Source organism: Ranitomeya imitator, chromosome 5 (assembly GCF_032444005.1).
Source record: "Ranitomeya imitator isolate aRanImi1 chromosome 5, aRanImi1.pri, whole genome shotgun sequence".
In the NCBI taxonomy this organism is placed as follows: Eukaryota; Metazoa; Chordata; class Amphibia; order Anura; family Dendrobatidae; genus Ranitomeya; species Ranitomeya imitator.
The window spans coordinates 445951804-445966376 of NC_091286.1; the positions used below are offsets into that span (position 1 = coordinate 445951804).

At 50.0% G+C, this 14573-nt stretch overlaps 1 protein-coding gene across 2 annotated transcripts in view; it reads right to left on the reverse strand.

Moving 5' to 3' along the window:
• The window catches only part of TMEM44 (transmembrane protein 44), a 58609-nt gene extending 54741 nt beyond the window's left edge, over positions 1 to 3868 (reverse strand). For both annotated transcript variants that reach the window (XM_069727179.1, XM_069727180.1), the window contains exons 1-2: positions 3549 to 3868; positions 574 to 700 (exon numbers count right to left, since the gene is read on the reverse strand). In XM_069727179.1, the coding sequence (XP_069583280.1) occupies positions 574 to 700; positions 3549 to 3865 (444 nt within the window). In that variant the 5' untranslated portion in view covers positions 3866 to 3868. The remainder of the gene's footprint in view (positions 1 to 573; positions 701 to 3548) is intronic.
• Positions 3869 to 14573: the final 10705 nt, after the last annotated feature.

A 14573-nucleotide genomic window follows, 5' to 3' on the forward strand; every position in this document is an offset into this window, starting at 1 on the left:
GCTATCTCACCTGACTTTATGATATACGGCGTCCCTGTACCCTCTGTGAGTGCTACTGCCAGACATCTCTGCTGGTGACTTGTCTCTAGAGAACCAAAGGATTGGCAGAAAAAAAAAAAAAAAAAAAAAAACGCACATGCCAGATTGTACACTCCACCTACAATCATCTGTCAATGGCCACATACACTTTAGACTGTTGATATTAGTAACAGTCTAATATGTATGGGGGCCCATTCTTGTTCTGCAAATTGGTGGAGGTGCGGGTACGGAGATCCCAATTAGTTACTAAAAATCTGCTCTGTTACACTGTTCAGCAGGCAGATGCATCGACTCCTGCATAGCGTGGTGTACAGGCTCAATAAAAAGTCGACAAGTCCTTGCACAGACCAGGGTAATGGTTTATAGCATTTTATTAAGCCTGTACACCACTCTTTGTGCCTGCTTGGGGCCCAATGTTTATGGCTGCTGAGCAGAACACTATAGAGCAGATTTTTGGCCAATCGATAGGGAAGGGGGTCAAACAGGACATCTTTTCTGTGACACACAATATCAATGATTACCCATCATCCATACCTGAATAGTAAGCTGTTTTGACAATAAGGCCCCAATTGTATTACACATAGAACCAAAAAACCCATATATGTTCCAGAACACCGATTCTTCATAGCTTGACTTTCGCTTACACCTCAAGTAGAAGTGTCTAAATGATATAGAAAAAAATATTTTAGAATACCTACAATAAAGTATTTCCAGAGCCATCGATGTGTCCATCGATTTGATGGGCAAAATGACAAAATGAACACAGACAGGTTCTCATAATTCCAGCAAACCAGGATTATGTATGGTAAATTACCAGGTAATTTGCAATAAAAGATCTGCAGAACAAGCCTATGACATACCGTAAATAGTTAGGGTTCACAGACACCGGGTATTAGGCTTCCACAGAACATCTCCATTTGTAGAGCCCCGGTGGAACCCTACAACGCTGACTCGGGGCAACTAATATGCCCCATTGGGGAATTTAAATGCCATACAAGAGGATTCCTCATCTGTGGAGTGGATCTCACCATGGAATCATCTCTTCCAAATTTTCTGCATATGAGAACTAAAACTCAATATGCACAACTAGTGATATAAATCTAGTCAATTTGGTGGAAACCAATTCGCATGACCCAGTCCAGCGGCCAGATCAGTAATCACTGCACCCTACCTACCAGAATCCGGGGCTCCTCTTTCAATTAGCGGGCGGGCCCAAAATCATTGTTGCAGTGTGATGCCAAGCCGACTAATCCAAAGAGTTGAGGATGTTGGGAGGTAGGAGGCGGTACTCCTTGTTCCTGTCCAGCGGCCAGAGATTACGGACCTGGCTGCTGGTCTGGGTCCTACAAATCAGATTGCACCAATTCTAATTTCTAGTAAAGAATAGCAGCTGGCAGAGATATTTATTTCAGAACCGGTAAAGCAGGAGACACCCAAGTAAACAGTTCAGAAGGGATAGCCTCCGAGTGATGGTGCCATATAAAAGCTTCACTACTCGGTATCATGTGTATCACAAATTCATGTATTATGAAAGGAACAATCTGCCCCCAAAAAATAACACACTGACATATGCCTCCTATCCTAACGCAGGGCCTGAGGGAGCTGTGTAGGATACGAGGAACCGGAGAATGCCAAAACACATTTCTACTTACACCTGCACCGTGAATAAGAGAGGGATAGATTAATCTACAATATCATCTGCATTTACAAACTAGCACATTACACGTACATAGTGTACATATACACGCTGAGCCGCCGCAATACTCATCATTCATAGTTGGGTGAGTAACTGACTATCTTGCGATAATAGGATCCTTTTGCCTTGATGAATCATGGTCTCAGTGTGCACATACCATTGGGGCAAGGTCAGACAGTGAATTTGTAGAAAAAAAAAAATGTGTACAATTGACTGCTTATAATATTTGCACACACGGACATGCGCACTTTATTTCTTCACCGCCTTGACTGTACTGTCTGGCTTCAGCCTTAGGCCGTGTTCACACATCTATGATACAGACTGTGCTCAGACTGCAATAATCAGCCATAATTACCTGAAAGGCAGCCACCTCTAGAGACTGATGGTCAGGGCTGGCATTGTGAGCCAAGCACGGTCCTTGTATCACAGACGTCTGTTTTCTCCTGAAATCTTCTAAGCCAATTTATGAACTAATTAATTTGCACCATTTAAAAATATCGTAGGCTTTTAGTCATTTGTCTTTTTTGTCTTATGGCATTTCTTGACATTATTGTGCTAAATTCTTAAAATTGTCACATATGGATCATGAATTTTCATGATCAAACCCCACCCACTATACAGAAGCGTAAAATAAACTTCCCTGCCCCCTGTATCATACATACCAGCTCCAGCCTTCTGCTATTGGCGCCGCTGCGGGCATCTTCTACAGTGACCTGCCGGACCGCTCCAGTATTCACTGGGCGAGTCAGAGGTCACTTCTCAATGTAAGACCTCATTCACACATACATGAAAAACTGGTACCAGGTCATCAGCGGTTTCCAGCAGTGTGTCATCACTGGCTTGCACAGATTTATAAAGAAATAGATTGCAAAGCTTCTCTTATCCTTTGCTATGTTACAGCACCCAGATGGCATCCGTGTTTATGTTTTCACAGACTTGTATTAGCCCTTATCTGTGCTGCCAAAAAAACGGACATGTGCACCGCAGCTTAGGTTATAATGGGTACAAGTGGTATCTGTGGAGAAAAACCCAGAAACGATATGTACTGGAAACACGGACGTCTGAAGGAGGCTGAAAGGGGTATTCCCATCTCCAAGATCCCATCCAAATATGTAGTCGGTGTAATAATAATAAATATTAGAAAGTACTTCCAACTTGAAACGTAGTACAGTTCTTCTGATTTTCTACGTCTCTTTCCTCATATGCAAGCATTCCAGGACCTTAGGAATCCATGGTTATGAGCACTAGCAACTAGCAAACTATCAGTGGACGTAACCATGGATACCTAAAGTCCTGCAATGCCCTGCACATGAGGAAAGAGACATAGCGAATCAGAAAAACTGTACTACATTTATAATTGGAAGCCAGATGCTACGGTCACAAGATGCCGCAGTGTGACTGGAGTGGTGCCGGGAAGAGCTGAAGATGATATCTGCTGGGAAGTATAATGCCAGGGGCAGGAAACATGGCTTAGTGACACCATTCCAGAGCTGCAATATAAAAAAGGCTGGAGTGCCGCTTTAAGATGAGATTAGTCGCTGTGACACCAAGTATTGTAAATAAAATTATATATATATATATATATATATATATATATATATATATATATATATATATATATATATACATATACACACACACACCTTGCTAAGCAGAAATGTTTGCTCAAGTATGTGGGGCAAGAGTGACTTCAATCAACGCTATACAGGAATTTTAACCCCTTCCCTGCCACTCTCCAGACAGAGCTTATCATGTGAGCGTTTCCTGCAAGAGAAGCAGCCAAACTAAACAAGGAACGAACAGGTGACATTACAGGGAGAATGAGGTGAACCAGAACAAGCAGGAAAGCAGCCAGAGCCCGAAGGACACGCAGATCTTGTCCTCAGCGAAGCAGGCGATCAGGTAGTCCAGGTTCCAGAGTCCGGGATCGCGACCCTCCTGCACGGTGATGTTCCCCACCCGGTCCATGTCCTCCTCCACCTCCACAGTCAGACCTTGCTGGAGGACAGCGTACATGCTGGAGCGCAGTGCATCCTCCTCTGCCTCATGCTGCTCTGTGGCTGCTTCCAGGCTACACAGGTGAGGCACTAGGTTCTGCTCCACCTGTGCATCCTGGCCACACCTCTGCATCCTGGCCACACCTCTGCATCCTGGCCACACCTGTGCATCCTGGCCACACCTCTGCATCCTGGCCACGCCTGTGCATCCTGGCCACGCCTGTGCATCCTGGCCACGCCTCTGCATCCTGGCCACACCTCTGCATCCTGGCCACACCTCTGCATCCTGGCCACACCTCTGCATCCTGGCCACACCTGTGCATCCTGGCCACACCTCTGCATCCTGGCCACGCCTGTGCATCCTGGCCACGCCTGTGCATCCTGGCCACGCCTCTGCATCCTGGCCACACCTCTGCATCCTGGCCACACCTCTGCATCCTGGCCACACCTCTGCATCCTGGCCACACCTCTGCATCCTGGCCACACCTCTGCCCTTCCCTGCCATTAACACTATTTACCTGTGCTCGGTCACAACTGAGACAAGGCTGCAGCTTACAGTTTATGGATCCTGCCATTGATAACTCTGCTCATACTTGGGGTTTGAATACCCCAATAAAGGCCAGCCAAATGCATGTCACCAGGACTGATGCGCAGCATATCGTGACAATCAGCGGGTCCATATAACAACGCATCGGGAGATTCGCAACATACCTTAAAGAAAATGTGTGACCGGGACCTGAAGCTGGCCATACACAGGAGATGGCCGCCCTCCAGATCAGTAACTGCACAGGGTCATGGTTTATTCTGCCGTCCAGCCAGATACGATACGATACACTTTATCAATCTCAGGGGAAATTACAGTATGATTATGACATATCCAATTTATATAGTTTATTATGTTTTATTACTTAATCTTTTTTACAGCTGCTAATAAACCAATTATTCAAATTTAGGACAGACGGACCAAGATCAAAATGCAGTGCATGGACTGGCCGGTGGCTCTGCTGGCCCGAGGGTAACAGCTGCATGGAACTGCATGACGCTATCACGCTTGGGTCGGGAGAGCCGCCGGCCAGTCCGAGCACTGCTTTCCAATCTCCGTCCAATTTATAAGGGTATGTGTCCACGTTCAGGATTGCATCAGGATTTAGTCAGGATTTTATGTAGGTAAAATTCTGACCAAATCTGCACCTGAGGTCACTGGCAGGTCACCTGCGCCGTCCTTGTGTTGTTTCAGCATTGTAAGGACATGCTGCGTTCTTAAAAGACGCACCGCATGTCCGTTTCCACGGGGATGCCGCATGCGTCTTTTAATGTGTAGTGGAGACGGGATTTCATGAAATCCCCTCCACTATGCTGTTACATCTGGACGCTGCGTGTTTGACGCTGAGCCTCTACAGAGCGTCAAACACGCAGTTTTTCCTGAATGTGGAAACATACCCTAAGGCCATCTGATTGCGTCCTTCAGCAAACATCCACACTGGATCTATGGCTCTGACAGATGCTTATTGGCTGAAGATCGCAGCATGCGACAGCACAACATAATGTCAATGTGTGTGGTCAGGTTGCAAACCACAAATTGGTGTGAGGGTGACACAAAAAATACGAATGGTACTTAGAGAGCGGTAACCATTCAGTCACTGCTTTGTAGACGATGAGTCAGCTCTCCATGACAGGATCCTATAACCTGGATATTCCAGCATGATTTTTGCTAGAAAAAGGGGAATTGAGGAGTGTTCTGTGCACTTTGGGCTATAAAAATGATCAATGTGGTCCTGCCCATTCAGATTATAAATAAAAGGGCAGCTCCAGATTGGTGCACAGTCAGAATTGCGATGTGCGTGTGGAGGGAGGTGCTGGTTCCCCCCAACATGTAGAGAGGAAATTCATCACAGACTCGCACTTCACACATACAATCAGGTACGGACTGGGGCTGAAATTCAGTCCTGGCATTTGAAATCACACAGGCCCATGGTGTCCCCGTCCCCATTCACCAGATGGGATATATTACTAATATTACCCTGGATGGAGGAAAGGAAGATTTTCTACAAGACCAATATTTCTAACTAGATGGTGGCCCAATTCGCATCAGGTATTCTAGAATATGCATGTCCTCGTAGTATATTGCCCAGCGACGTAGTATATTGCCCAGTCACGCAGTATATTGCCCAGCCACGTAGTATTTTGCCCAGCCACGTAGTATATTGCCCAGTCACGTAGTATATTGCACAGGCCACGTAGTATATTGCCCAGCCCACGTAGTATATTGCCCAGCCCACGTAGTATATTGCCCAGCCCACGTAGTATATTGCCCAGCCCACGTAGTATATTGCCCAGCCCACGTAGTATATTGCCCAGCCACGTAGTATATTGCCCAGTCACGTAGTATATTGCACAGGCCACGTAGTATATTGCCCAGTCACGCAGTATATTGCCCAGCCACGTAGTATATTGCCCAGCCACGTAGTATATTGCCCAGCCCACGTAGTATATTGCCCAGCCCACGTAGTATATTGCCCATCCCACGTAGTATATTGCCCAGCCCACGTAGTATATTGCCCAGCCCACGTAGTATATTGCCCAGCCCACGTAGTATATTGCCCAGCCCACGTAGTATATTGCCCAGCCCACGTAGTATATTGCCCAGTCACGTAGTATATTGCACAGCGACGGAGTATACAGCACAGAGCCACGTAGTGTAGAGACTTAAAAAAAAAAAAAACATATACTCACCTTCCGAAGGCCCGTTGAAGTCCTGCTATACTCTGCCGCCTTTCCCGCTCCTCGGGACGCTCCCGGGACCGCTCCATTGCAAGCGGCAGCTTCCGATCCCAGGGCTGGTGTGAGCAGGACCTATGATGACGATAGTTGGGGACACACAGGGTTAATAGCAGCGGTAACGGAGTGCGTTACACCGCGGGCTGTTACCGTTGCCATTAACCCTGTGTGAGCGGTGAGTGGAGGGGATTATGGAGCGGGCGCTGGGCAGTGAGTGCAGGGCAGTAGGGGAGTGACTAATCGGACTGTGGCCGTCGCTGATTGGTCGCGGCAGCCATGACAGGCAGCTGCCGAGACCAAACAGCAAATGAATAACTGTGACAGAAGGACAGACGGAAGTGATTCTTAGACAATTATGTATATAGATGATACCCGTGGCCTGCTGAGGTAAGTGACGGAGTCAACGGCTTTGTGCTCCATCACAACTCTTAACAGTATGGGTATCTTGAGAATTCCGATTTTGTTAACAATGTAGCAGACAAGGCAGCCTGTTATGGTCTGGTGGCAGAGGCGTAGCTAGAGCTTTTGCCGCCCGGGGCTGTTCCCGAGCTTGGCGCCCCCCCCCCCCCCCCCAGCAGGAATAAGACCTCAGATGGAGAAGTTAAATTGTTTCGCCGGTGAATGTTACCATCACATGATCGGGACTGCAAAAAAAAAAACAAGTTCTGCTTACCTGACCGCGCTCCTGCTCTTTCCACGCAGCTGAAACGTGCACTCGCCGGCGACTGACAATGATGTCAGACGCCGGCGACATGCACACTGGGACTGACGTCAGCTGCCAGCCTCAGATTGGCTGGCGGCTGTTAACTATTGACGTGCGGGCGCGGGCCCGTACGTCAATAGCGTTAAACAGCTGCAGCACCGGCCCAGTGACCCACCCCCAGGGCTGGCTCCAGGTTTTTGAGGGCCCCGGGCAAAAGAGTCTCAGTGGGTCCCCCCTTTAACACATACCCCGATTCATGATGCCCAGATACGGCAGAGAAATCTAGGTATAGTCCAATGCCAGATTTCACTTCTAACATGAGTGACAGCTATTGCAAATTCTACAGTGTATATATACAGGATAGGAGGAGAGGTACTGTACACTGTATATATACAGGATAGGAGGAGAGGTACTGTGCAGTGTATATATACAGGATAGGAGGAGAGGTACTGTGCAGTGTATATATACAGGATAGGAGGAGAGGTACTGTGCAGTGTATATATACAGGATAGGAGGAGTGGTACTGTGCAGTGTATATATACAGGATAGGAGGAGTGGTACTGTGCAGTGTATATATACAGGATAGGAGGAGAGGTACTGTGCAGTGTATATATACAGGATAGGAGGAGAGGTACTGTGCAGTGTATATATACAGGATAGGAGGAGTGGTACTGTGCAGTGTATATATACAGGATAGGAGGAGTGGTACTGTGCAGTGTATATATACAGGATAGGAGGAGAGGTACTGTGCAGTGTATATATACAGGATAGGAGGAGAGGTACTGTGCAGTGTATATATACAGGATAGGAGGAGTGGTACTGTGCAGTGTATATATACAGGATAGGAGGAGAGGTACTGTGCAGTGTATATATACAGGATAGGAGGAGTGGTACTGTGCAGTATCTATATACAGGATAGGAGGAGTGGTACTGTGCAGTGTATATATACAGGATAGGAGGAGAGGTACTGTGCAGTGTATATATACAGGACATTGGTACTGTGCAGGGTATATATACAGGATAGGAGGAGTGGTACTGTGCAGTGTATATATACAGGGCAGTGGTACTGTGCAGGGTATATATACAGGGCAGTGGTACTGTGCAGGGTATATATACAGGGCAGTGGTCCTGTGCAGGGTATATATACAGGGCAGTGGTACTGTGCAGTGTATATATACAGGGCAGTGGTACTGTGCAGTGTATATATACAGGGCAGTGGTACTGTGCAGTGTATATATACAGGATAGGAGGAGTGGTACTGTGCAGGGTATATATACAGGATAGGAGGAGAGGTACTGTGCAGTGTATATATACAGGATAGGAGGAGAGGTACTGTGCAGTGTATATATACAGGATAGGAGGAGAGGTACTGTGCAGTGTATATATACAGGATAGGAGGAGTGGTACTGTGCAGTGTATATATACAGGATAGGAGGAGTGGTACTGTGCAGTGTATATATACAGGATAGGAGGAGAGGTACTGTGCAGTGTATATATACAGGATAGGAGGAGTGGTACTGTGCAGTGTATATATACAGGATAGGAGGAGAGGTACTGTGCAGTGTATATATACAGGATAGGAGGAGAGGTACTGTGCAGTGTATATATACAGGATAGGAGGAGTGGTACTGTGCAGTGTATATATACAGGATAGGAGGAGAGGTACTGTGCAGTGTATATATACAGGATAGGAGGAGTGGTACTGTGCAGTATCTATATACAGGATAGGAGGAGTGGTACTGTGCAGTGTATATATACAGGATAGGAGGAGAGGTACTGTGCAGTGTATATATACAGGATAGGAGGAGTGGTACTGTGCAGTGTATATATACAGGATAGGAGGAGTGGTACTGTGCAGTGTATATATACAGGATAGGAGGAGAGGTACTGTGCAGTGTATATATACAGGACATTGGTACTGTGCAGGGTATATATACAGGATAGGAGGAGTGGTACTGTGCAGTGTATATATACAGGGCAGTGGTACTGTGCAGGGTATATATACAGGGCAGTGGTACTGTGCAGGGTATATATACAGGGCAGTGGTCCTGTGCAGGGTATATATACAGGGCAGTGGTACTGAGCAGTGTATATACACAGGGCAGTGGTACTGTGCAGTGTATATATACAGGGCAGTGGTACTGTGCAGTGTATATATACAGGATAGGAGGAGTGGTACTGTGCAGGATATATATACAGGGCAGTGGTCCTGTGCAGTGTATATATACAGGGCAGTGGTACTGTGCAGTGTATATATACAGGATAGGAGGAGTGGTACTGTGCAGTGTATATATACAGGGCAGTGGTCCTGTGCAGTGTATATATACAGGATAGGAGGAGTGGTACTGTGCAGTGTATATATACAGGGCAGTGGTCCTGTGCAGTGTATATATACAGGGCAGTGGTACTGTGCAGTGTATATATACAGGGCAGTGGTACTGTGCAGTGTATATATACAGGATAGGAGGAGTGGTACTGTGCAGTGTATATATACAGGGCAGTGGTCCTGTGCAGTGTATATATACAGGGCAGTGGTACTGAGCAGTGTATATATACAGGGGAGTGATGGTACTGTGCAGTGTATATATTTCAGCAGCCGCCCAGGCCCCCAGCACCTGTCCTGTATATATATTATATATACTGTCATGCAGGCTGTACAGATACAGTATATACATATACAGGACAGGTGCTGGGGGCCTGGGCGGCTGCTGAAGTATATATATATATCAGCTGTGGCCGCCCCAGGTCACCCAGACTGTCAGAATACAAGGATACATCGCACTCACTCAGGGCGGCAAGGAAGGAGCTCCTCCAGAATCTGCCTGTCCTAATAAGTGTTCACTTCACAGCAGCCAGCGAGGGGCGGGCGGAGGAGCAGAGCAGGAGAAGTGCTCTCTCCGCCCACAAACAAAGTCACGCTGCATTCTTAACCCCGATGTGCCTGCACTGCCTGGCCCTGCACTGAATGAAAAGATGCTTGTGCCAGCAGGGCTAGATGCCCGCCCCCCGCATTGTGCCGCCCGGGGCGGCCCGCCCCCCCCCGCACCCCCCTTCCTACGCCACTGCCTGGTGGCCTAGGAGCAGCATGAGACGGACTCTGGAGAAGGTGGTCCCTGTACTGACCGCAGACCCTGAACCTAGCAGCGCAACTAGAAGTAGCCGTGGGGGGTACCTAACACTCCCTAGACCCCTCGGCACAGCCTAAGATCTAACTACCCCTAAAGACAGGTTTCCTGTTTCTATCTTGCCTCAGAGAAAATCCCCAAAGGATAGATAGCCCCCCACAAATATTGACTGTGAGAGGAGAGGGAAATAACATACGCAGATATGAAATCAGATTTTAGCATAGGAGGCCATACTAGCTAAAAAGAAAGAATAGAACAGAGTACTATGCGGTCAGTATAAAAACACTAGAAAATATCCACCACAGAAGATACGAATCACCACATCTGACTAAAGACATGGGGGGTATATCTGCATCTTCAGAGAAATAGCTAGGCTGCAAAAAATCCTTCACAGACAAAACTGGACAAGACAAAAACATGAATATGCACAGAACTATAAGGTCCACAGCAGGTGGACAGCAAAAACAAAGCCAGGACTTATCTTTGAAGAAAAGCACAGCAAACTGGAGAGACCAGCAGGGAAGTGAATCCTGCAAAAACAATGACAACTGGCACTGACTAAAGAGTCCTGCAAAGCTATATACCCCAGTCAGTTTTGCAATTAGTAGATACACATGTCCACTCCTGCAGTCCAGGCACAACTGCATTACCCTCTACAACCACCGGAGGGAGCCCAAAAGCTGAATTCACAACAGCAGCCCACAACCAGGCAGGCCCTTCTGGCATTTGCCAGAATTGCCAGATGGCCAGTCCGGCCCTGCATTCAATTACTTTATTACCACGTGAAGGCAAAACAGACATGCGTTCAGACTGTTATAGATGCAGGAATAGAATAGACATATTACGTTTCGATACAGTCCCGGTGTAACAGGCCAGATTAACACCCCCACCCAGAATATACCCGGGGTTAAAGTGGCCTAAGCCAGATTATACCCGGGTATATTCTGTCCTAGCCCAAACTATACCCCGGTGTATTAATTGGACTAGTCCAGTTTATACCCCTCTGGGCCAGAATATACCCCGGGTATATTCTGGCCTAGCCCAAATTATACCCCGGGGTATAAATTGGACTAGTTCAGATTATACCCTTCCAGGTCAGAATATACCCCAGCTGCTGTAGATCAGGCAGCACACAGGGCCCCAGGCAGAGTACAGGGGCCCCAGGCAGCACACAGGGGCCCCAGGCAGCACACAGGGGCCCCAGGCAACACACGAGGTCCCAGGCAACACACAGGGGCCCCAGGCAACACACGGGGCCCCAGGCAGCACACGGGGTCCCAGGCAGCACACAGGGCCCCAGGCAACATACGAGGTCCCAGGCAGCACACAGGATCCCAGGCAGCACACAGGACCCCAGGCAGCACACGGGGCCCCAGGCAACACACGAGGTCCCAGGCAGCACACAGGACCCCAGGTAGCACACGTGGCCCCAGGCAGCACACGTGGCCCCAGGCAACACACGAGGTCCCAGGCAGCACACAGGGGCCCAGGCAGCACACGGTGCCCCAGGCAGAGCACGGGGCCCCAGGCAGAGCACGGGGCCCCAGGCAGAGCACGGGGCCCCAGGCAGCCCACGGGGCCCCAGGCAGCCCACAGGGGCTCCAGGCAGCGCACGGGGCCCCAGGCAGAGCACGGGGCCCAAGCAGCACATGGGGCCCCAGGCAGCCCACAGGGGCCCCAGGCAGCACGCAGGACCCCAGGCAGCACACAGGGCAGAGACCGTGCACAAGGGAGAGGGAAAAGACAGAGTGCAAGGGGACAGTGAACGGGGATCCAGGCAGCACACAGGGCCCCAGGCAGCGCACAGGGGAGCAGAGACAGTGCACAAGGGAGGGAGAAGTGACAGTGTGCAAGGGGGGGAAGAGACAGCACGCAGGGCCCCTGTGCGCTGTCTCTGCCTCCTGTGCGCTGTCTGGGATCCCATGTGCGCTGTTTGGGACCCCCTGTGTGATGTCGGTGGCCCCGTTCTTGAGTATATTAAAGATTAAAGCATATTAAAGATCCGATTTTTCATGCTTATGAGAACCATTGTGTGATGTACTCAAGAACGGGGCCCCAGACATTGCACAGGGGCCACAGACCTCACACATCGCTCAGGGGCCCTAAACAACTTAGGCTAGTTTCACATTTGCGCACGGCTGTGTACGCTCTCAGTGAAGCCCCGCCCATTGTCACGCCCACCAATTAAGCTCCGCCCAGGTGCGCATGCGGCCTGCGTACCCTATCTTTATCATTGGGTACGCAGGCCCTGCGGATGTTTGCGTTTCCGTCCGCATGCATTGTTTTGACGATTCGGTGAACGCAAGAAAATCCAGCTTGTTGCCTTCGCCGCGGGTTGCAGCACCATCAAAAGAACGTCGGCGGAGCTTAACCGGCGGGGCACAGCAGTGGTCAACGCTTCACTGAGAGCGTACGCATGCGCACGGCTGTACGCAAATGTGAAACTAGGATTGAGTGATATACTCAAGAGCAGGGCCCCAGACATCGCACAGGGGGTTCCAGACAGCGTACAGTGGGTCCCAGATAGCGCACAGGGGGGCCCAGACAGCGCACAGGGGACATGCGCTGTCTATTTCCCCCCCTTGCGCACTATGTCTTACCCCCTTGCTCACTGTCTCTGCCCCCTGTGCGCTATCTGGGACCCCCTGTGGGCTGCCTGGGGTCCTGTGCACTGCCTGGGGCACCGTGCACTGCCTGGGGTCCTGTGTGCTGCCTGGGACCTCGCGTGTTGCCTGGGGTCCTGTGTGCTGCCTGGGACCTCTTGTGTTGCCTGGGGCCCTGTGTGCTGCCTGGGGCCCCGTGTGCTGCCTGGGGCCCCGTTTGTTGCCTGGGGCCCCTGTGTGTTGCCTGGGACCTCGTGTGTTGCCTGGGGCCCCTGTGTGCTGCCTGGGGCCCTGTGCACTGCCCGGGGCCCCTGTGCGCTGCCCGGGGCCCTGTGGCCTGCCTGGGGCCCCTGTGCGCTGCCTGGGGCCCCTGTGTGCTGCCTGGGGCACCGTGCTCTGTTTGGGGCTCCGTACGCTGCCTGGGGCCCCTGTGCCCTGCCTGGGGCCCGTGTGCGATGCCTGGGGCCCTTGTGCGCTGCGTGGGGCCCCTGTGCGCTGCCTGGGGCCCCTGTGCGCTGCCTGGGGCCCCTGTGCGCTGCGTGGGGCACCGTGCGCTGTTTGGGGCCCCTGTGTGCTGCCTGGGGCCCCTGTGCGCTGCCCGGGGCCCCTGTGCGCTGCTTGGAGCCCTGTGAACTGCCTGGGGCCCCTGTGCGCTGCCTGGGGCTCCTGTGCGCTGCCTGGGGCCCTGTGCGCTGCCTGGGGTCCTGTGGGCTGCCCCGGGCACCGTGCGCTGTTTGGGGCTCCGTGTGCTGCCTGGGGCCCCTGTGCGCTGCCTGGGGCCCCTGTGCGCTGCCTGGGGCCCCTGTGCACTGCCTGGGGTCCTGTGCGCTGCGTGGGGCCCTGTTCGCTGCCTGGGGCCCCTGTGTGCTGCCTGGGGCCCCTGTGTGCTGCCTGATCTACAGCAGCTATTCTGACCTGAAGGGATATAATCTGGACTAGTCCAATTTATACCCCGGGATATAGTTTGGGCTAGGCCAGACTATACCTGGGGTATAATCTGGCCTAGGCCACTTTAACCCCGGGTATATTCTGGGCGGGGGGTTAAACTGGCCTGTTATACCGGGTCTTTATCAGTCGCTGGTAGAGAGGTTGTAGCCGGTGGTCCACTGCAGACTACACATTGGTGGGGGAGCGCCTGCTACAACCTCTCCACCAGCAATTGTTGGACAAAGACCCGGGACTTGGTCGAAATATGTTGCTTCTACACTGTGTGTAGAATTATTAGGCAAGTTGTATTTTAGAGGATTATTTTTACTATTCATCAACAACTATGTTCTCAATCAACCTAAAAGACTCATAAATATCAAAGCTTAATATTTTTGGAAGTTGGCGTGGTTTTTTTTTTAGATTTGGCTATCTTAGGAGGATATCTGTTTGTGCAGGTAACTATTACTGTGCAGAATTATTAGGCAACTTAATAAAAACCAAATATATTCCCATCTCACTTGTTTATTTTCACCAGGTAAACCAATATCACTGCACAAAATTTAGAAATAAACATTTCTGACATGCAAAAACAAAACCCCCCAAAATTAGTGACCAATATTGCCACCTTTCTTTATGATGACACAACAGGCTTCCATCCATAGATTCTGTCAGTTGCTTGATCTGTTTACGATCAACATTGTGTGC